General features: G+C 43.5%; 1 protein-coding gene across 1 annotated transcript in view; it reads left to right on the top strand.

Annotated features, from left to right (window-relative positions):
* Positions 1 to 743: 743 nt before the first annotated feature.
* The window catches only part of PRKCA (protein kinase C alpha), a 348,434-nt gene continuing 325,712 nt past the window's right edge, over positions 744 to 23,465 (top strand). The window contains exons 1-2 of the mRNA XM_053655561.1: positions 744 to 1,180; positions 4,442 to 4,473. Of these exons, the coding sequence (XP_053511536.1) occupies positions 1,008 to 1,180; positions 4,442 to 4,473 (205 nt within the window). The 5' untranslated portion in view covers positions 744 to 1,007. The remainder of the gene's footprint in view (positions 1,181 to 4,441; positions 4,474 to 23,465) is intronic.

Here is a 23,465-nt window from a genome sequence, read left to right as displayed (position 1 = left end):
TGGTAGCCACCATACTATTGTCTGTGTCTATGGATTTCAGTTTTACGTCCCACATGTAAGTGAAATTTAAAATCCCTCCCTTTTTTCCTGTTCTCCGTGTATAAACAGCGTGAAGGTCTGGGGGTTGGGCATTTTAGGGCATACACAGTTGGAGTGGTTTACCCAGGTGAAACCTCAGATCGGTAGGAGCTGATAAAAACCTGGAAAACCAGGGAGGGGCAGCTGCAGTGGGCGCGAAGCGGGAGCTGGTCGGACCAGGCAGCGAGAGGGGAGGCAGCGTGGAGCCCCATCCCGGGACCCTGGGCTCCTCTTGGCCCTGCACCGGCCGCGCAGACCTCCCACTGGAGAGAACAGAGTAGCGAAGAGTAGCGAGGAGGAGCGAGGAGCTGGAGGGAGCGAGTGGGAGTAGGAGGAGGAAAACGGGGGAAGAGTGGGCGAAGAGAGAGGAGCGGAAGCAGAGGCGGGAGGAGGAAAAGGAAGAAAAAGAAAAAAGTGTCGGAGGAAAACGGGTCTGCCCCGCCCAGCGTCCGCCTCCGCTCCCAAAATCGGCCAGGCTCTCCCCAGGCCGCCGCCTCCAGTTTTTGCACTGCTCCGAAAGCGCTGAGGCTCTAACTCCTCCAGCAGGCGCGTCCTCGCAGCGTCGCGCCGCCTCGCGCGCTCCCGCCCGCGCGCCCCCGCACTCACGCGCGGCTCCGGCGCTCGGGGCATGCGCGGTGGGCGGCGCCGCTCCGGGCCGCCTCTGCTGCTGAGAGTAGGAAGCGCGAGCGCGGGTCGCCGGGCTGTCAGTGAGCGTGGTGCCAGCCAGCGAGTGTGCGGCTCCGGCTCCGGCTCTCGCTCCGCTCCGGCCCGACTCTCCCGGCTCCCGCCGCCCCTCCTCGCAGCGCCCCCCGCCACCAGCCCGCGCTCCGCGCCCGGGGTCGCTCGCGGCCCCGCTGATTCGCCCCCGCCCACCCGGCCCTCCCCGGCTGCTGCTCCCCGGCGGAGGCAAGAGGTGGTTGGGGGGGACCATGGCTGACGTTTTCCCGGCCAACGACTCCACGGCGCCTCAGGACGTGGCCAACCGCTTCGCCCGCAAAGGGGCGCTGAGACAGAAGAACGTGCACGAGGTGAAGGACCACAAATTCATCGCCCGCTTCTTCAAGCAGCCCACCTTCTGCAGCCACTGCACCGACTTCATCTGGTAGGTGCGCTCGGGGCGCAGCGCGTGGACCGCCGCTCAGGACCCCTCTCGAGGCGCCCCCGGGTGCGGCCAGCCCCTAGTCCGGGGCCCTTTCGCCCCGGGGACCCTCGCTCGCTCGCTCACCCAGCCCGGGTTGCAGGCGTGTCCACTCCAGGGCTGACTCACTCAGGGAACTTGGAGAACCGGCGGGAGTCCAAACTCTCGCTCGGAGTGACACGCGCGCGCCCGGCCGCCCGGGCTACTGCCACACACGCTGGCAGGACTCTTAGGGAAGTCATCGCCCGGTCGCACACACACACTCCTGCCGCGGGGGGCGGGGGGGCTGGCCGCGCGCGGTAGTGACATTGATCCCCTCTATGGGTCTAGCCTCCCGGCTTCCCCAGGCGCGCCCGCCTTCGTGCGAACAGCGAAGCAGCCGTTTGCCGGGTGCGAGTGAAGGGTAAAGTGGAAAGGAGAATTCAGAGGGCAGAGTTTCCCGGGGAACACGCCCGGGAGTCACCGGGGCGGCCGGCGATTGCACCGCTCCGTCCAAGGTGTTAGCGAGCCCTGCTGGGCGCGTTCGGGGGGGGGGGGGTGTATTGTATGTTTCCCAGCGGGCGTGAACTCCACTGGAACCTTGGGTTCCTGCCTACTGTAGCTTGTATCTACTGGGCATGGAAAGGCTTGGACTTTTCTGGGTGAGCCCAAAGAGAAGAGAGGCAACAAACTGTTGAAAGCTTGCAGCGCGGTGGGGGGGGGGGGGGGGCGGTGTGTGTGGGGGAATAAAACAGCAGGCAAATGGCAGAAGGACAGAGGGAGTCATTTAAAATAGACCCTGTCAACACGAGATTAGATCTGTAACCCTGTGGACGAGGACAGAGGCCTTATTTAAGGAAAAATACTGTAGGGGCTAAAGGTGTCATAGTTCAGGTAATTTCCAATGAACTCAGCTATTCTTAATTCAGGGACTTTGGGGTGTCTGGGAGGAATTGATAAATGGATGGGCTTCAGGGGCCTCTGAACCCTGTAAAATTAGGTGAAATTGCATGTGCTTTTAAAATGTTTTTGTTTTTATAAAATTTATTGGGGTGATTGGTCAATAAAATTCATAGGTTTCAGGTGTACAGTTCTGTAATACATCACCTGTATGTTGTGTTTACCACCCCATCACCATTTATCCTCCCTATATCTTCTTCCATCTCCCCCCAACCCTGTTTGTGCTTTTCGTTGGTGAAATAATTATAGCTTTATTAGTAGATTCTGGAAAGATCGGTGACACCCCTTCCCGCCAAACTCCCAAAGTTTAGAAAGCTGGAACTCCAGGTGATGATTTGATGAGCTGTAGTTCCCTACCCCCACCCCCAGGTGGCCAGATACCCTGCCTTTTCTTACCTTTTATGCCTGCATACCTTCCCAGGTCCCCAGGTCGGAGCGGTGCCTGGGGTTACTAAGCTCTCCCCTACAAAGATGGATGGAGAGCTGCACCAGCACGACAGTGCCACAGAGTGCACCCTGCCACCAGCTAGCTGCGTGTCTTGTTTATCTTGTTGGGGCCCTAGGGAGAAGTATTGGTGGCTCCGTGTGAATCCATCCCTGCTGGGGAAAAACACTTCAAAGGGGGAACCCCACAAACGTGGTGCTAACCATGTTTAATTTTTCTCTTATGGGCGGCTTTATTTGAATCCATCACACCTGGGGAGTATTACCTCTAAGGGAGAGTCCCCACAAACGTGGTGCTAATTAGGTGCTTAGTTTTTATGGGGCTGGCTTTATTTGCATCTGTCACACCTGGAGAATATCATCTCTGAGGGAGAGTCCCACACGTGTGGTGCTAAGGTGCTTCATTTTTCCTTTCCTTTTTAGAAATCTGTTCAAAACTACACTTACAAAAAGCACAGCTACCTCTATGAATGATTTCTGTTGTGTAGTCAGCCTAAGAAGCGATTGAGCTCCAAGGAGTAGGTAATTGTAGATAAGGCCATTTAAAACAAGTTTTTGGAGCACCAAGGGAAAGATCATTTGCCTTTAGTTGAGGGCAGGTCTTCAGCCTCCCCTGTCGACTGTGAAATCCAATGAAAAGGGACAGTCAGACTGCTGATGACTCCTGCAGAAAGTAGGTAAGTTAGAAAAAGGGACTGCAGCATGTATACGCAGGGTAGCAAATGTCTTTCCACTATCAGTTGCCCTGAAGGAATAGCCCCTGGTGGACTGATGTGGGGCGTTGGGTCACCAGGTATAAGGTGAAGTGGAAAATAAAGGTTGCCCTATCTTCTCTTCCCTGAGTAACCCCTGCAACATTTCTCCACTTATCTGTAAAGCAGCCACTCACGAGTTCCAGGAAAATATCCACCAGGCTTGTCTAGCTGTGGTTTTAATTTCTCAGTGTGCTTTCATCATTGTTTCTCTGGGCCCTTGATTTGAGTTTTATTTAAATATGAAAGCACTGATAATTTAAGTGTTTGGGGTTTAAGTATGGTTTTTTGGGGTGGAGGTGTGCAAATGACTAAGTTAATGATAAAATATGTGAAGTGATTTCACAAAGCAAGACATTATGACTAATAATCTGAAAAAAATTAAAGCAGTTCATCCTAGTTAGGACAGAGTTGGCAGTTTAATACCCATGTCAAGTTTCTTCACTTAGAGAGTAAATTCTCTAAAGTGACTTTCAAGAACAAAATAGCCTCAGTATGTTTCAAATGCTGTTGGTACACAGTAAACATTAGATCATAGTCTCAAATACAAAAATAGGAATACTTTATAAAATCTGGCTCCTTTAAGACAAAATTTACTATTAAGAGTGGTGCTCTTTGGCAATTTGTAGATGAATATTTTAAACAAATTCATTACAAATGAGGAATCCACTTTTTAACTGTCTTTAGGGAGAAAAAATAATTTTCAGTTGGTCTTTAGGGACCAAATTAAGCCACTTAGGGTTTCTTTTCCCCCATGAGGTCCTTTATGTTATTTGAATAGTATGGCCAACCAGTTTGAATGTACAATTATGTTCTTGCCTTGAAATTTAAGTATTGATAACAGTGTAAAACTTGGGAAAGAATCCGGGTGCATCGAAATAGCTCCGGGAGCCTTTGGAGGCCGGGCAGCCTTTTCTGAGTTGGATTCATACAGTCCTCCGAGCTATTTAGGCGTGTGTTTCCTATCGAATCACTGGGTTTTCCGTACATACCTTTAACTCTGTAAAATGCTTTGTCACATAACTGGCTTAAAATATGGCATCCCACACAAAATATGTTAAGATACTTTGTTCTCATTTCTGTTTTTCAGGGGGTTTGGAAAACAAGGCTTCCAGTGCCAAGGTAAGCCGCCACGCTCGATTTCCGCTTTCCAGCGCAATATGAAGTAAGCATTTCACACAGGAACCGTACTTCAGCCCTCTTTTCTTTGTCATCCAAAAAAGTTATTTATATATTTTTAAAATATGAGGGCTGTACGTTAAATTTGGGCCTTAAAAAAATCATGCGGTATTGCCTAGTAATCTACATATAGAATTGCCTTTTTCTCATTGAAAAAAGAAATCTTCCTGTAATTTTATCTTTTGCCAAGAACATTCTTGTCAGAAACTGCTGTCTTTGTGTGGGTGTTCAGGAAAAAAAAATGGAATCACTTTACCGTCATGTGGCTTTTCTGGTTCCTCCTCCGTCTTTTTTGTTCATCCTTTACCCATGTGGTAAGTTCGACTCCTAATTTTAGGCCACACGTTAGTTATACTGTAAGTTGTTTGTTATTTGATAAGTGATCATCATCCAGAACAAAGTTACGTGTTTTAAAGTTGTGTAACTCATTTGATGACTCTTTGCTCTAGTAGGAGGCACATTTTTTTTCTTCAGCTTAACTATGTGACAACATATGATGCTATCCATTTCATCCGGAAAGAAATCAATTATTCTCTTCTTCTAATTTGTAGCTGCATTTTACACATGTCACATATATAACTTTTTAGACTCTCCATTTCATATGTCACATATAAAACATTTTGTACTTCTAGTCTATTTAATTTTTTTTTAAAGCATTTTCTAGTTTGTGAAGGCATCCTGGGTTTATTAGCCTACCTTCTGGCTCTCCTGTTCACTGTCTATATTATGTTTATTTAGTTCTGGTTACATGTCCCATCTGGGCATAGGTTTATTAATAGGGCAAGTGGAAAGTACATCCTAGCCTGGAAAATATTATCCTAACACTGTTTAATGTTAAGTGCGTGAGAGGGAGAGAGACACTGTGTGTGCTTTTTGTACCTTTACAGTTATGTACATTTACAGTTTTAAAAGTAATCAGCTAGTAAGTTGATTACCTTTAAGATTTGCCGTATATTTGTGAGCCTGTTTTTTACATACAGGTTGGGCAAAAGTAGGTTTATAGTTGTGAGTACGCAAACCAGGTTATTCTTATTTATTGCATTTTCCATATGAATAATTACAAACCTACTTTTTGCCCCACCCTGTACATTTTCTAAACGTTTTTAGATGCAGCTATTTTGTGCTCTAATTAATACTTTACCTTCCTTTACAATGTTGCTTAAAACCCCTATTGAATAAATCATGTTGAGAGTTATGTGGGTTGGGGGGGCAGAGTCAAGGAATAGTCCTTTAAGAAAGAGAATAAAGAGAAAGGTGTATCACACCAGTATCTTTATAAAAGATGAAGGTGTAACTCTTCCCACTTCTGAAAGCTGTAGACCTCAACTTTGCAGGCAACATTTGGGTCTGTGCTTGAACATGACTTTAGGTTATTTACAGATGTAAACCTGTGACTAACATGGTTCACATTGGTAATGTGTCCGGTGGAGACCTATGGAAACTTATAAGAAAAAGTATTTACTCAAATTTCTAAATCATACTGAGTGCAATATGGTATTTTATGAACTATGATTTTCTGCATATAAATAAACCTCAGGTTCATATTGGTCCCTTTCAGGCCTGTTCTTTTGAGCAAACTTTGTTGGTAAAAATCAGAGCGGCTGCATTATTAGACTACAAGGGAGAACCTGAGTGGTTTCTCCTCATGGAGCACCTATTGAACTTTTAGTAAATGAGCAGGTTAGTAGTCGCAGCATAACTCCCTTCTACCTAAATCTCACTCACACACACACAATGATAGTTGCAAAAATTCTGAACACTGTATAAAAATGTGTACCCTCTTCTTTCCACCCTCAGTGATAACTTCTAAGATACCTGTTGGTTTACTCAGTCATACATACTTAGTGTTTTTAAAAACAGATCAAACTTTTAATCATCTTGCAACTTAATTTTTTTGCTCAGCAGTATGTGGTGGGTACCATTTTATGTCAAAACATCAGTTCTACCTTCTCGTTAGTGGTTGCATGCGTGGCTGTAGCTATTTATTCACCCATTTTTCTCTTGATGGGTATTTGAATAGTTTATATGCACTTGTTAGTACAAATACTACTGTTGATAAAACCCTCGGACACTTGTATAGGTACTTCTATAATAGATACCTAGAAGAGTGTGTATACATTTAAATTTTAATGAGTACCACTAAGTTGCTCTCCAAATAGTTTCCAATTTATATTTTCAGTATTAATCTATGAGACGTAATCTTTTCCCTTCCTTCTTACCAGTATTGGCTCATATCAGTCTTTTTCATTTTTGCTCTGGTAGATGAAAAGGTGCCTTCCCTGCGCCCCCCACCCTGCTCACCCATTCCATCTCCAGGGCGAGGCTGAGCATGTTTTCAGGCATGTTTGAGCCATTTGTATTTATTCTGTGAGTCGCCTTACTTTACCTGTTGTTTGAATGAATGCAGGGTTTACAAATGAGATGAATTAGAGGAGCGACCAGGTACTTTATGCACTTTTCTTTCCTTTGGTGAAGAATTGGAAGGCAGACATCTTTGACAAATTCTTCTACGGCATTTACAAATTTTAATTCACAGAAACCATTTTAGATATGTCTGTAACATGCTGTCTGCTTGTCACAATTTCAGTACGTATCATTTGTATTTAACATTGAGTAGGCATGCTAATCAATCCATTGTATCTTGTTTGTTGTAACTTAATGAATGATCTGTTAGCTCTGTACAGTGGCTTTTAATGCACAATAGTTACCCAGTGTTTCCTATCTTGCTTCTCTGCTTGAAATTAATTTTTATAACATCTGACCATTTCTGAATGTTTTCTCAATGTTCTTCTCTAACTTGAAGCACTTCCTCTTGGTTCTGTTTGATAGTCATTCTTATCCAGGGGAAAACTCATTCTCATCCTTGCCTTTGGCGACACACCCTCTGCCTCGGGCGGCTGGAGGGGGAGACTGCTTTCTGTCTCCCTTATCCATCAGCGTGTTCTCACCTGATGGAGGCAGCATCTTCTAGCTCTCAGTATGTTCCGCTGCTTTGTTCAGTAGGTACCCTGTCTGTAGGTGCATATGCTCCAAGTGAGTCACACATTCATGCAGTGAGATAGCTTTCAATCCAAAATATTTGCCATCATTTCACTTAGTAAAGGTCTAGTGAGGATTGGAAAACTAAAATGAGTGAGTTTTGGTCCTTAAAACTGGGTTTGTAATCTATACCATTTAGAAAGCATTATGTTTTACAAACATCTACAAAACATGTAAGTTTATTTCCCATGTCTTCCCTTCTCCAAGATACAACATAAATGGAAGCAAGAAACTTTACTGAAGAGGGATTGATGGGCTTGAAAACATATTACAAGGGCAGGGAACACAGGAGGACCCCATTGTGAGAATTTGCTGTGAAACCAAGGGCCTTAAACGTGGGCGAGAAGAAAGAAGGGTTCGGGCTAGACCTAGAAGCCATGAAACACTTTTCTTGAGGTTTTTAGAGACGAAGACAAGCTTTCCCTTTGTGGATCTGAAATAAGCCTTGAAATGACATGACTCGAGTTTGCCTTTTGATTTTTCTCTGGCATAATGTGGTTGCTTGGCTTGATCTGCCCCTTGCTTATTTCATCTCTGTGCAGCTGGCTGTCCCTGCCCCTCTATTTTTTTTTTTTGAGAAAGAAACATGGGCTTGTCTGGCTTGGTCATGGATGAACCCGAGATTCAAACCGGGAAGTTCTGCCTCCAGTCGGGGGTTCCCGCCCTGTACTGACTGCTGCCAGAGGCAGTGGTCCCAGATCACAGGGCTGGACGGACGGTGCACCGAGCTGCTCTGAGGTTCTCTTCCCTGGGGGCAGCGGAGCCCCGACAGTCTGACCTGCTTGCTGCTTTCACTATTGGAAAAGGGGGTGAGCCAGCTCGCTTTTTTCCTCCTCAGCAGTAGCAGGACCCACGTGCTTCTCTAGTTACAGTGATAGAAGCAGCCTCTGCAAGTGTGACCCGCTTCGTGGACGTGCCAAACCCCCGGTCGGTTACCTCTGGTTCACCTCGGCTCGTTTTTCCTGCCTTTTCTATTCTTTCTCTCTTGTTTAATGGTCACAAATGAAAGTTCCTGCTAACCGAGGCTGTTGGATGATTAGGGTACCCTAAAGGGAGAGCATCAGGATTAATCCCTGCCAATGACCTTGAACAGTAGGGGACTGTTGGCTCTGAAGAGGAACACTGGGATGTTTGAGGGGGTCTGCCTGCGGGGAAGATGAATTTACATTTGTGTGCTTTCAGTCCGCCACCGGGAAGCCCTTTTGAGTCTTGAGCCCTTTCCCTGCTATGGACGTACCAAATATTGTACTTACCCTGTGCCTCCCACTAACACTGTATTTTTCAGTATTTAAGGGTTAAGAATCAGCTTCCCTTCGCCTCTGCTGATGACATTCCATGTCGAAGGCCTGCTTCGGGCTAGATATTTACATCAGCTCTGCTGAACAGGATGGTATTTTATATTCCTTCTGTAAGAGTGAAATTTGATGTTTCAGGGAAGAAGAAAGAATGAGTCTCCCTTGGCTGCACAAGCGGAGGAATTCCAGAAAACCAGGCCAATTTAAGGGAGGGTGACCTTTAAAAGAATGGAGATTTAGTTGGCAGCTTTTCAGAAAAGGATGTCTAGTTATTCTCATCAGTCCCAGGGCCTGGGAGCCAAGTGCGGACACCAGGTGTCAGAAGACAGAAGGGGAGTGAGGATGGAGTTGGGCAGAAGGGGAGGTATTTGCCCTTCCTGGGGATGGCCACCCCTAAACTTCGATAGGCCACTGATTTTCAAAGTTGATGCCAGGACTTTTTTTCTCTTTTTCAATTAGAGTTAGCATTCACTGTTTTTACATTTGTTTCAGGTGTACAGCATAGTGGTTAGACATTGATGTAATTTATGAAGTGATACCCTGATAAGTCTAGGCCTCACCTGATGCCAGGATTTTCCATCCTTCAGTTTCAAAACCGGGGTCAGCCTCTTGGCATCCCGCTTTTCATTAATTAGCTCACATTAGAAGCTATGGGAACCATGGGGGAACTCTTGGGGTTATCTATAGAGTTGCAAATAGACAGGCCCACAGAAGGGCAGGGATCATTTGAAACTGGGACACTTTCCCACTGAGGTCAGATCAAAGTGTTATTTCAGCTTTGAACGTGAAATTGTCAGTAATACCTAAGATATGGAAAAGTGCCGTGGAGGTGGGCAGTTAAAGCTGCTTTTGTTTTTACCAGTTTTATTTTTTTCTCTCCACAAAGGTGCATTTACACGTGTTAGAAATAAGGACACCTGGACAAAATGACTGTTGGGTATTCCCGTCTGGTGCGCTGTACTTACCGTGAAATGACTTCGGATTAATGGCCTTCGGAATCATACAGGGTGCATTACATCCCCACCAGAAGCTGGTGCTGTGGCGCATGAGTGGTTATTCTTCCTACTAGGCAGTAGAAACCTAACATTTGGGGTTTTTTTGAGGATGAATCTGACATTTAAGTTTCCATTAATTTAATGATGAAATGATTTCCTTCCCTCTGAGTGTTTCACTCCCCTGGATGTCTTACAGTTTAATTTGGGGGGCACATTAACCCTTAGCTTGCTCATTCATTTTCCTTGAGCGTATTCTTGTTTCAAAATAGCATTAATTTCAGAGCTTCTCTGTCAGATGCAATCTGGCTCCTCAGCGGGACATTCTGTCTCTTAAATCCTGCTGTCATGCGTTTTCAGACTCATCTCGTGAACTGCCTGTCCCCCCAGTCATGCTGAGCAAGTTGCACTTTCCCAGAAAGTGTTTTCTTTCTTCAGCCCCTTGCCCACCCTCTCTTTGCCCAGGTAATGCCCGTCTCACCTGCGAGTCCTAGCCCAGGCCTCTCCGTCCTCCTGCCATCCCGGCCGCCCTCCCTGTCATAGCGATCTCACCATGTATCATTGTTTAAAACATTTTTGTCTGCTTCTTGGCCAGCCTTGACACCAAGAACTGAGGCTTATTTCTCTGTCTCCAGTGTTTAAGGCAGTTCCTGGCACTCAGGGGGCACGATGTAAATATTAGGAGAGATGTGATGTGACTGTCCATAACCAGAAGGGTCACAGTGACTTCTGCCCACCTACTATTTTTAAAAATCTAGTTCACAATCCAAGGTGTGTCCACTAGGATAGATCTTCAGATGGCTTAACGAAAAGTATTGTATTTGGCGAAGCTAAGCATACTTATTTAAAACATGGAGCATGAAAGTTTAGTTGTATCTGTAATAAGTTATATGTAATTTAATTGTATCCATAAGTTGTGTGTTCATTCTAAAGTTGCAAAATGGGTACAATAGGAATAAACCACTTCATGTGCTATCCTTCTGTCTTTAGAAAGGAACCCAAGCATCAGAAATGAATCTTATTGGCCCTGGCCGGTGTGGCTCAGTCAGCTGAAGCGTTCATTGTCCCTTAAACTGAAAGGTGCCGGTTCAGCCCCCAGTCAGGGCACACACCTAAGCTGCGGGTTTGATCCCTGGCTCGGGTGTGTACAGGAGGCAACCAGTTCGTCTCTGTGTCACATTGACGTCTCTGTCTTTCTCTGTCCCTCCCTCTCCATCTCAAAGCAATGAAAAAAAAATGTCATGGGGTAAGGATAGAAAAGTGTTCAAACAAAGAAAGAAATGAATCTTACTGTCACAAACAAAACAAGCATGTTATGGGCCATGGCAGGAGGGGGAAGCGTCCTGGGTAGTGGGGGATTAAAACCGGCTCCAGGACACTCATCTGGTGCAGTCACTTAAAACGTTTTCTTTTGTGTCAGATTGTTAACAGCTGAAGCCAGACTGCCATGCTCCAGAGGGAGCGGCAGCTCACCGGATTGACTCTGGTATTCCTAAAAGTCCTTGTGCCCGAAAGGTTTCTGTGCCTTGACGTGAGAGGCATGGATGTGAGTGGCAGTAGGGAGGCTGAAGGAGAAGGGCGACACCTGACGTACAATCACTTTAAAGGTTTCCTGCAACTGAAAGGAAAGACAAGCTAATATGAATGAAATGGTGCGGTGTGCCGGACCTTCAGGAGCTTTCGCATTTTATACACCTTCATTCCGAAAGCACCCCACGAAGCCTGGGACATTATCCCCCTTTTAGAAATGAGAGTGCCGGAGAGTTCACCAGGCTGGTGGGTGGTGTAGGGCATGGATTCATATTCTAACAGTTCTGCAGAAAACATGTTTTAGAGCCAAGCGGAAAGTTTTTGGGTAAGTACAAAGCCTGGATTTATGTTAGGGAAAGAATGATGGTGTTAAGGGAAACATGAACCATTTCTTGGTGACAGAATTAAGGCTTCACTGTCCTCACAGTCAGAATTTCCATGATATACCCTTTATTTCAGGTCTTGTTTTCTACCAAACTTTGAAACCTCATGTTAGACTTTTTGACACATAAGCATCTCAGTATTGGTGCAGTGTTAACAGTCAAATCTGATTGGAATGACTAAAGCTACATTAAAAACCCTCTATTAAAATTTTTAGACTTTTAAATAATGGTTATGCTATTATAGTTGCCCTGATTTTTTTTTCCCTTTGCCCTCCTCCACACAGCACGCCCCCCCCACTCCCTCAGGCAATTCCCCCACCATCGTTCATGTCCATGGGTCGTGCACATATGTTCTTTGGCTATTCTACTTCCTATATTGTACTTTACATCCCCATGTCTGTTCCGTAACTACCTATTTGTACTTCTTAATCCCCTCACTCTTCACCCATTCCCCCACACCCTGCCCATATGGTAACCATCAAAATGCTCTCCATATCCATGATTCTATCTCTGGTCTTGTTTGCTTTGCTTTTTAGATTCAATTGATGATTTGTATTTTTTTGCCATTTTATTCATAGTTTTGACCTCTTTCTTAAGTACCTTTAACATTTCATATAATAATGGTTTGTTGATGATGAACTCCTTTAGTTTTTCTTGTCTAGGAAGCTTTTTATTTGCTAGCTTTTGATAGCTTCTATTCTGATAGCTTTGCTGGGTAGAGCAATCTTAGCTGTAGGTCTCTGCTTTTCATGACTTTGAATACTTCTTGCAGCTGACTGGCCTGCATAAATCCATCCTGCTGATCTGCCGACAGCAACCAAGCTTCAACTACTAGAGGAGGGTGTACTCAGCCCACATAAAGGGTGCACCTCGAGTACCCAGCTTAAGTGAGAGGGGAGGTAGGGCCACTGGACCCCACAGGACACCTACTACATCCCTTCCAGCTTGCAAAGTTTCTTTAGAGATATCAGCTGATAGTCTTATGGGAACTCCCCTTTAGGTAACTGACTTCTTTTCTCTTGCTGCTGTTAAGATTCTCTCTTTAACCTTTGGCATTTTAATTATGTATCTTGGAGTGGGCCTCTTTACATCCATTTTGTTTGGGACTCTGTGCTTCTTGGACTTGCATGTCTATTTCCTTCACCAAATTAGGGATGTTTTCTTTCACTGTTTTTTCAAATAGATTTCCATTTTCTTGCTCTTTCTCTTCTCCTTCTGGCATTCCTATGATGTGAATGTTGGACTTCTTGAAGTTGTCCCAGAGGCTGCTTATACTATATTTTATTTTTTTGGATTCTTGTTGTTGTTCTGATTGGTTATTCTTTGCTTCATTATTTTGATATCATTGATTTGATTCTCGGCTTTATCCACTCTATTGTTGTTTCCCTGTAAATTGTTCTTTATTTCAATTGGTGCATCCTTTGTTTCTGACTGGGTCTTTTTTATGCTGTTGAGGTTCTTACTAAGTTTCTTGAGCATCCCTATAACTAGTGTTTTGAACTCTGCATCTGATAGGTAAATGAAATGGAGATAAGCAATCTTTTTCTGGAGTTTTGATCTGTTCTTTCATTTGGGCCATGTTTCTTTGTCTCCTCATTTTGGTGGCCTCCCTGTGTTTGTTTCTATGTATTAGATAGAGCTGCTTTTACTTTGTGTCTTGATAGTGTGGCCTAATGTAGTAGGTGTCCTGTGGGGTCCAGTGGCCCTACCTCCCCTCTCACTTAAGCTGGGTACTCGAGGTGCACCCTTTATGTGGGCTGAGTACACCCTCCTCTAGTAGTTGAAGCTTGGTTGCTGTCGGCAGATCAGCAGGATGGATTTATGCAGGCCAGTCAGCTGCAAGGACTGGCTTTGACCAATGACCACAAATGTCTGCCCTCCATATAGGATCAGCTGTCAGGGACTCCGTGCATGTGGTGCTCTGACATGGTCTCTGGCTGTCCACTGGATGTATTGGCCTTGCGGTTTACCAGGTGGTACAGGCTAAGGTCAGCTTCCACCTGTGTTTTGCCCAGGGCCACCCTGCCTGAGCTATAAAGCAATCTGAGATGGCTTCTACTCGTGCTGGGCTTGGAGATTCCCAGGTGAAGCCAAGCTGTGAATCTAGGCTGGCTAATGCTAGTGACTGGCCTGGGGCTCACTGAGGCTGGCTGTTGCTTATTGGATAGGATTTAGGAAGTTGTAAAGCATGAGCCAAGACCAGCCATTCATATGGAAAAGCAGCTTGGGTGGGCCTGTAAGTTGGGTTGGGCAGAGCTTCTGGGGATGTCCAAGGCAGGTCAAACAGTGTTAGCCATGTTGATGGAGTCTCAGATATGGCACCAGCCTGCTGGTTCTACCAGGGGAGGGTTTAGAAAAGGGACAATGGCCTCTGCTTGACTTGATGCCAGATACTTCAGTTTCTCTCTGTGTACCTCTGGTGCCTTTCAAACTGCTACCCCGGTGCTGGAGGTCAGAGGGAGTGAATCTAAGTGAGTCCCTGTGTGGGTTAAGAGGAACTACTTGGGACTCCAGAAGTTTCTTTCCCTGACTCAGTTCCCACTGGTTTTTGTAGCCAGAAGTTGTGGGGACTTATCTTCCTGGCATTGGAGCCCTGGGCTGGGGGGCCTGGTGTGGGGCTGGGACTCCTCACTCCTGAGATGTACCTCCTGAATTTTTATCCACCACACGTATATGGGGGACCAGCCTGTTTCATGTCTGTGCCCCTCCTGCCAGTGTGGATGGTATGGTTTAATTCTGTAGTTGTCAAATTCCCGTTCAACTCAATTTCCGATGGTTGTGTGTGATCTATATTTTAGTTTTAATTCTGATGTGGTTGTGCAAAGAGGTGAGACATGTCTTCCTGTGTCACCATCTTGACCGGAAGTCCCCTTTATTAAACTAAACAACATGCAAGATGGTTTTTGGAAATAGATGTCTATCAAGAAATGGGTGGAGGGGAATGATCTGATTCGTTGTCAACACAAGATAAGAATTATTTTTAAAGGGAGTTCACAAAGTAAAATTAGCATGAGGGCAGTTCGTTTTTAATGCTGTTACTTGCTATTTTTTTCCTGTAATATCTCTGCTTTTGGCATTTTGGGAAATATATGCCCCATCTATATTATTTGGGGTGACTCCAATAGTCAGGAGATAGTGAAGGCAGAACTACAAAACTGAAGGCATAAGTTTACCTCCAACTTGGACAAACCCGTATGAGAAATGGGCTGAGAGGAGAGTCCAGTTAACAGCTGAGTTCTGAGAGCCAGGTTCTTTTTTAGAGATGCTCTGATTTCTCTCGCCACCAGTTACGCTGTCGGCGAGACCATGGCTGCTGCGGGGGTGAGTGCACCAGCTCATGCACAGCAATGCACGAAGTCTGACGTAGACCATTTCCTGTCCTTGAAACACTAGCAGTCACCCGTGCGCTTACTCTTCTACACTGTTCTGAGCACTTCTCATTAACCTCTTTGATCCTCGCAATTCTGAAAAGGGTAAGCAGTGTTATTTCCTCCCATTTTACAGATGAGGAATCAGCCACTGAGGCACAGAGAAGTTTAGTAACTTGCTTCAGGACACCCAGTTCAAAAATGGCGAAGTTGGGATTCAAACCCAGGAAGGACAGGTGCAGGCTCCATGCTGTTCATCTAAGTGCTCTGTGTTGCCTCGCAGTTCCCTTTGTGTCAGACTTAAACTACAGCAGTAACTCGGTTGTGGAGGTGTGGAAGGATGAGGAGCTGTTCAACTCAGTAACTCTTACGTGCTTGCTCCCTGTCGTGGGCATGTGGACCTCCACTGTGTCTCCATTGTGCCAGACACTGCAGGGCGTGGGCCAGTCTGGTATCAGGGAGCTTAGAGGGAAACAATTTCATGAAACAACTTGTTGTAATATATCTGAATGAGAGAGTGTTGAAGCAGGTGAGGAGGAGGAAGATATATTCTGGGCTCATTAGGAGGTGGCTTTGCTTTGATTTGGGCTCTGTAGAATGCATAGAGTTTCCTTTGGAGGGATGTGGGAAGATGTTCTAATGTGAGAAACACAACAGCAAAAAGAGAGAGCGGTGAACGTGACTGGTATATTCAGGGAGCCATATAGGCCAGGAGGGAGGTCAGGCTGTTTGAGATGTCAGTGCCAAAGCCCAAGCAGAAGGATGGATTGGAGAAATGCACGTGGAGTACGCCGTGCGATTCCCCATATGTTGGTTCTTCTACAAAAATACATTATTTTCTTTTGTGTCTTTGTATTTGCATGTCATGCTTCCTTTTCAGAAAAATTTTGCAATTATAGGAGATTAAAGCTTGTTATCTCTATGAAAGATCTATTGTATCAAAGCGTGCAAAATAACTTGTTTTAGAAAGTGTGCTGCTTTGACACTGTGCCAAGGGCCTCTATTACCAAACTGTCGCTGTTGATCACAGCATCACGTTGGAAGTCTAGAGTCTTGCTGCATGGAAATTATGAGTGAAGGTGATAAATACATTGAGTTATACTAGATATGTTCATATTCGCTAATAAGGGAAATGATAAAGAAAACATTTGCATACTTAAAGTCAGCACTTTCTGTGTGAAAAACTGCATACTGACATATTCCATCTGAATTTCTGGTTCATGATGGATACTTATTCCTTCCTTCTCTGTAGGGCCAAACTCAGGAGAATGTGTTATAACCCTAATCAGAAACCTTTGTAAAGGACAGCAAAGGGGGTACCACACGGCACCCCAGGTTGGAGTGTGGGATGGATTCTTATCTGATTTCAGGTTTGCAAAATAAAACTTCACGTCAGCTTAGCAGCAGTATTATGTACTTAGCGACAGGCCACCACTCTGTGGGAGCTGGCATTACTGTCCCCACTCTGCAGAAGCAGATGCTGGGACCGGGAGGGGTAGTTGCCTGTGGTCTTGGGACTTTGAGAACAGGCAGATTTAGTGTGTTTGATGGCAGTAGATCTGAAGCTACACCCATAAGTAGCTAATCCCTTTTACTGTTAATTTCATTTGTCTTTTTCTTCCCTTAGATTTACTAATAAAGTATGGTACATGGTGCTGTTTGTTGTAATTCATAAAACTCTCATTGATTCAGTGTTAGGCTCATACTTGTAAACGCTTTTGTTAGTTTCCATTTGCACATGTCTTCAAGTTTAGTGGCAGTAAGTGACTTTAAATTATTTTCCTGTTGAATTTATGCATGTACCTATGTAAGTATCCTAAAACATAAAAACAGGAGTTAAGTCATTAAAACAACCCTAGATACTACAATTTGATAACTATTTACAGAGTAAAAAGTAGTTTAAATCATATTTTCTTATATTCTAAACAAAAATGCTTTTAAAATGTAGTCATAATCATAACAAGTTGTGTAAGGATGTTTACCATTTCATATGTGGATTATAAAAATACCATGTTGTGAGTCATTTGCTTACTAACTACTTTGGAATCTTCTTTTGAGTAAATCTAATTCTTTCACATGCTGAGTTTGTTTGATCACTAAAGTGATTTTTGTCGCCTTAGTTTCACATTAGTTACTTTGATCTGAGTGACTCATTAACATGGAAAACTTCATCATTCTTCTGTTTTGATTTCGTTTTATCTCTCTATAGCACATGTGTGCCTTTAAAAATCAAATGATCACTTATTCTATTTTTATTTATATTTACCCTCACCTGAGGACATTTTTATTTTCATTGCTTTTAGAGGAGGAGGTAGAGAGAGAAATAAACATCAATTGGTTGCCTTCTCATATGTGCCCCAACTGGGGATCGAACCTGTAACGTTGGTATGTGCCCTGACCAGGAATCAAACTCGCAGCCTTTCAGTGTATGGGACCATGCTCCAACCGAGCCACATTGGCCAAGGTGGTCCATTTTAAACAGTTCAGAGAATTCATGGCCGATTTTATTGATTGATTTGTTTGTTTATTTATTTGTTTTTGCTATTCATTCATTTATTCGTTCTTTAGGTCCAAAATCAAAGTTAGGGATAAAGACTGAGATGTATTGTCCTTATTTTTCCTTTGTTAGTCACTTAATCGCACCACAGCACCTGCTGGTATTGAGCCAGATTTGTGTTCCTGGGGTGCAGATTAATTTGCAAGATTGCATCTTTTTAAAAGATGAATTATTGGGTGGGAGCTGGAATAGTTCGTATGCTTACAACTTACCTTAGTGTTCTAAGAGGAATCTAACGATTCCTCTTGCTGTTGAAGGATAATTAAGATAAAAGGTAAAGTACCAGAGAGCATAGGATCACTCATGGGTGAGGCTTGGGGCTGATTCAATTCTTCAGTTACTTTGATAATGAGAGGTGTAAAATGCTTTTCACAATTTGTTTTAAATTTAAAGACTAAACTTGGGAAAGATAAAGCGTTCCTGCTATTGAGTTTGACGGGCTCATTTGTGAATAAGGTGCGTTTGGCTGACTTTCCTATCAGTGGGGAATTAATGAAGGCCCAAGTTTTGTCTTAAAATTCTGAAGAGCAGCATTCACTTTTGGCCTGTTTTTATCTATTTCCTATGTGTTCCTTTAATGTCAAGTTATGTTTGATATTCTGTATATTTTGTCTTAACAGCCTGAAACCAAGGAAGCTCTCTCTTAGGATTTTTAAAAAGTCATTTATTTGAAGTGGTAGAATATATTCATGTCAGATGCACAAAACTTTTGGTTAATAAAAAAAAGAACCAGGATAGCCCTCTTGGTAAATATCAGCTTTAAAATTGCTTAAATTGTATATTTGTAGGTGATAAAAATATGCTTAGGTTTAAAAGCAGGTTAACATCTGAATTCACATACATTTAAGCACTGGCTTTTCTTGACCTTTCTGCTGAATTCTGGAGTCACAGGTTCAGGAAGAGCCATGCTCTTAGAACTTAAAGCAAGAAAGGACCGTGGGGACTGTGTAGCTGAGGTCCTTGAATTTACAGCTGTGGAGCCGGCCAGGAGAATTAAGTGACTTGCTCCAAACCCACCCACGAGACTGACCACCTAAATCCCTGGCTCCCAACATCCGTGTAGTGATGCTGCCCGCCGACATCTTTCTGCTTCTTGGTAGCTCAGAAACCTCTGTGCTTACCTGCACTTCATAGTCTTGGATCTGAAGGGCTATTGCCAGTGATGATGGGTGCTCATCCAATAACCTCTATTTAAAAAAAAAAAGGTATGAGGAACTCTGCAAACAAAGAAGGTTCTTTTTATTTCCTTTGAAAACTGTGTTTTAGAGGTAAATGCGTACGTATCTTGCTCTGAGCGTTGGGATTTTACTGAGTAATCATTACATTTTTCTTTGATAACTTGTAGATTACCAGAATGGAAATGACATGTAAAGACCTCATTGAAAACATTGCTTTAGAAATTCTTAAGTCTTTGCATTGTTGTTGGAGAATTCACGGCAAGGAAGATGAGTCTATTTGAAGTAATGTTTTGACTTCTGCCTAATTTTAAGTCTTTTACCATGATTTTTTGGAAACAGGCTACATCTGTGTGTTTCTTACTCTACTAATTATCTTACATTGAGATATTACATCAGAGCTGATTTCCTATGTCCTACATTACCTGAAAATGTATGTATAAATTAGTGTTTAATTAATCTGAAAATATGCTAAAATATGTTTAGTAGCCTCCTAAATAAGATTCATTCCAATGGTGACTTAATAGAACTGTAGAGTTTATTATTTGATCATTTTGCTTTCTGTAGTATAAGTAATGCCACTCTTAGAACTGAAGTTATTTCTGGACAGTGGTACAGCCAAATACAGAAATGAAGCCTTTATTTCATAGTTTTAGTGTTGATTTGAGGTTCTGCTCTAGGAAGTACCGATACGGAAAATGCACAAAATATACAAAATGACAGATCTAATGATAACAAACATGGACGTTTATGCATACCTCTTTCAATATTTCTTTTTCTAAACCCATATACAATATATATCTTGGAAATGTTTCTTGGGGAATTTTCCTTCATGTCCTAGATTACTAAGTTGCTTCAGAAATGAGCCCGAGAAGATGGTTGCTTCTCCACCCACCCCACCCACTGGTGAATTTCCCCACAATACCCTTGGCCATGTTTATTGCCCCAGAAGTCTTTGGACCATGCTCAAAATTAAGAAATGCTAAAAAAATTACCAGGGCTGCCCTGGCTGGTATAGCTCAGTGGATTGACCTCGGGCCTGCAAACTAGAGGATCCAGGTTCGATTCCCGGTCAGGGCACATGCCTGGGTTGCAGGCCAGTTCACAGCAGGGCACCTATGAGAGGCAACCACATATTGGTATTTTTCCCCCTCTCTCCTTCCCTTCCCCTCTAAAGATAAATAAATACAATCTTTAAAAAAAATTACCAGGGCTGACTTGATATGTATGAATAATTTTTAAAATTTCTTCGTATGACTTAAGTGCCAAGGATAATTATTACCTATGTCACTTTTATAGCTCCGTTGTGCCTGCTGTATGAAATTTATCACCATCTCGGAATAATAGCCTTTCTTCTCAAATAATTCAGTTCCGTTTTCCAGGAAAACCTGATGGGTCTGGGACAGGGAGTAGGTACTTACACCGGCCACATCTCAACCTCACCTGGCTAAGCCGTCCTTGGCTCTTACTGGAGTTCTGCCTCCATCAAGCTCACCCTTAAACCTTTGGAAGAAATCTTTTCTTTCCTTCAAACTTTTAATTTGATCTTATTTTAGATGCAGAGAAATAAAAATGATACAGGGAGTTTACCTGTGTCTTTCATCTCGCTTCCCCCATTGTTGACGTAGTATAGTCATCAAGAACAGTGGTATAATCATCAAGAACAGGAAATTAACATTGGTTCAGTATCATCAATTAAACTACAAACCTTACTTGAATTTCCATCAGTTTTTCCACTCATGTCTATTTTCTGTTTTAGGATCCAGGATCGCAGCTTGCATCTAATTATTTTTCCTTTGTCTTGGAGATAACAGGTTTTTGCCAGTTGTCTTGGGGTAGTGTATCTGGTCATGCATCTGAACAATCAGATATTTTCCTTGATCACAAATCAGCTCTGGCTGGTGTGGCTCAGTGAATTGAGCACTGCCCTGTGAACCAAAGGTTCGCTGGTTCAATTCCCAGTCGGGGCACATGCCTGGGTTGCAGGCTAGGTTTCCTGGTGTGGGGAGTACAAGAGGCAACCACACATTGATGTTTCTTTCCCTCTCTTTCTTCCTCCCTTCCTCTCTGTCTAAAAATAAATATTTTTAAAAATCAGACCACTCCCTTAAAGAAAAAAAAGACTGTTAGTTGCATTGGAGCTGCTATTCTGGGTGGGGTCAGCCTTGTGGTTACTGTGGTTGCTGGGTGGCTGTCACTGGAGTTTATGGTGCTTCTCATCATTGGGATCTTATTTACAAGCAGAGTAACAGGAATGGAAGCTTATTCTGAAAGTCAAGGGTCTCATGCTTGGTCTTTTCTGGGGAGGGAAGTTAGTAATTCAGAGCTTCAGAAACCTAGAAAGCCGGCTTATTTTCTAGACAGTGGCTGTCCAACAGAATTTTGTGTGATAATGGGAATCATCTTTAATCTGCATTACCTAGTGTGTAGCCACTAGCACTGTCTATTAAGCACTTGAAGTGCAGAACTGAGTTTTTGTTTTATTTTTGAAGTTTAAAGTTCAGTGGCCACACGTGGCAAGTGGCTACTGCATTGGAAGAGTTCAACTTTAGAACATCCTTAGGGAGTAAAATCGAGTGATACTTTAAAAACCTTTCCTTGTAAAATAAAAACAGATGTATAAAACCACACAGAAGGTATGGTTTAATGAATGATGATAAAGCTAATAATTCCTGTAACCACTACCCAGTCAAGTGGTAGAACTTGGCCAAGTCCTCCATCTGCCCTGTTTCTCCCTCCAGAGTAACCCTGCTGTGCTTTTTAGATTCATCAGATACGTGCATTTCTTTTATCATCCAAGTGGTTAGGTTTAGACACTGCAGTGCAGTCTTGCACACTTGGAAATAGTTGGAAATGTCCTTGAGTCTTGCAATCTGCGACATCATCCTCCGTCCCTTCTTTTCCTTATTATCTATCTGGCGGGGGTTGGGGGAGGGTGGTGGCCCTGGGCCTTAGGACCATGAGTGTCCCGTGGAGTTTTGCTGATGACAGGCTCATGGTACAGTGCACCACATTCCTCTGCAGATGTTGCAGATTGGCAGCTGGATCAAGAGAGTTGATTGACTGGACTCTGATTCAGTCTGGGTCAGATAGTTTTTCTGTTTTTAATTTTTTAAAAAACATTCTTGCACTCCCCTTATGGGAACCTGGTCTGTAACCCAGGCATGGGCCCTAAGTGGGAACTGAACCAGCAACCCTTTGATTTGCAAGCTGGCACTCAATGCACTGAGCTACACCAGCCAGGTCTAGGTCAGGTACTTTTGTTTTATTTAAATTATTTTATTGTTTAATTACAGCTGTCAGTATATTCTCCCCACCCCTCCTTCCAACCCCTCCAAACCCACCTCCCTCCCTTGCTTCCACCCTCCCCCTTGGTTTTGTCCATGTGTCCTTTACAGTAGTTCCTGAAAACCCTTCTCCCCATTGTAGTTTTTAAGATGCCTTTGTAACTTCACATGATTGTTGGCTACGTGTATGTCAATGTGGAAAGAACACCAGTGGAGTGTTTTTCCATTAATTAAAGTACCCCAAATTGAGAACAGTTAACCTAGTTTAACTCATTTATGCTAAATTTTGCAGTGTACCGTGGAAACATCTGCATGCTACTTGTGGAAAACCAGGTTGTCAGAGGTCTTTCTAAATGTGTGGTATTCATAATACCTTTATGCCAATTTTAGTTTTTAGTAAGTACTTCTGTGAGCAAGAGGTGTGTCTGCCTGCCTGTTGGGGGTGGTGGAAAGAATTGCTCATTGAATTGTAATACAGTCAGTCATTCACTTGCCTACACCTCACCCACATGGCTGTACATACTCTTTTTGTTGTTGTTCTTGGTCTTTTAATTTTCGACAGAAGACCAAGTCGGGCTTTAGAGTTGCTTTTGTGCACTGTGCTGTCTAGGGGAAAAGAAAATAAGCGAGTGAAAGGTGCATTTGGTGTGTTCTTATTTGAAGAAGCAGATGGTAAGCAGCTCCTGGGCCTGCTGTGCACAGAACCACACTCCAGCTGTTGATGTGGAGGAGGAAGGGGTTTCTTGAGAATTAGAAGGCCTGCTCCCTTTTATCAGGGAGTTTAAAATATAACTAAATAAGTATGACTTAGACACTACAGAGTTCTTCTATTTAAAAAAGTTAACATGTATAAGTGTGTTTTACAAAAGTCGAAAGAGACCTTTCTATGTGACAAATAAGCACTAGAGGAGAAAGTAGCTAATCTTGGTTTGAGTTTAGTTTAGGCTTCTGTCTACTTTGTAAAGGGGGAGTTGGACTCTGTTAATGGTAGTAAAATGTGACATTCTTGCCAGTTTCTGTGGCAGGTTAACACTAATTCTAGTCATCATGGTCCCTTTTCAGCTTCAGAATCCGTCTCAACTCAGTACTGCAAGTCACCATTACATATCATGTGATTGAACTTGACATGGAAGAGCAAATCTATTTGTCAGTCCTGGGCTGCCTTGTTTCCAAGTCCCTCCTCCTCGTTTATCTCCTGAGGGTTGGAGAGCCTTGGAAGCGTTCAATCTCCTTGTCACTCAGTTTTTATATATTTCCCATTTTCTTTTAATTCTTCCATAGAAACATAATACTTGGAAAAATAATCATA

The sequence above is a fragment of the Artibeus jamaicensis genome, unplaced genomic scaffold (genome assembly GCF_021234435.1).
Source record: "Artibeus jamaicensis isolate MK-2021 breed Jamaican fruit bat unplaced genomic scaffold, CSHL_Jam_final contig_1998, whole genome shotgun sequence".
In the NCBI taxonomy this organism is placed as follows: Eukaryota; Metazoa; Chordata; class Mammalia; order Chiroptera; family Phyllostomidae; genus Artibeus; species Artibeus jamaicensis.
The sequence above is the reverse complement of the archived record's forward strand: the minus strand, read 5'-3'. Positions and strand labels throughout refer to the sequence as shown.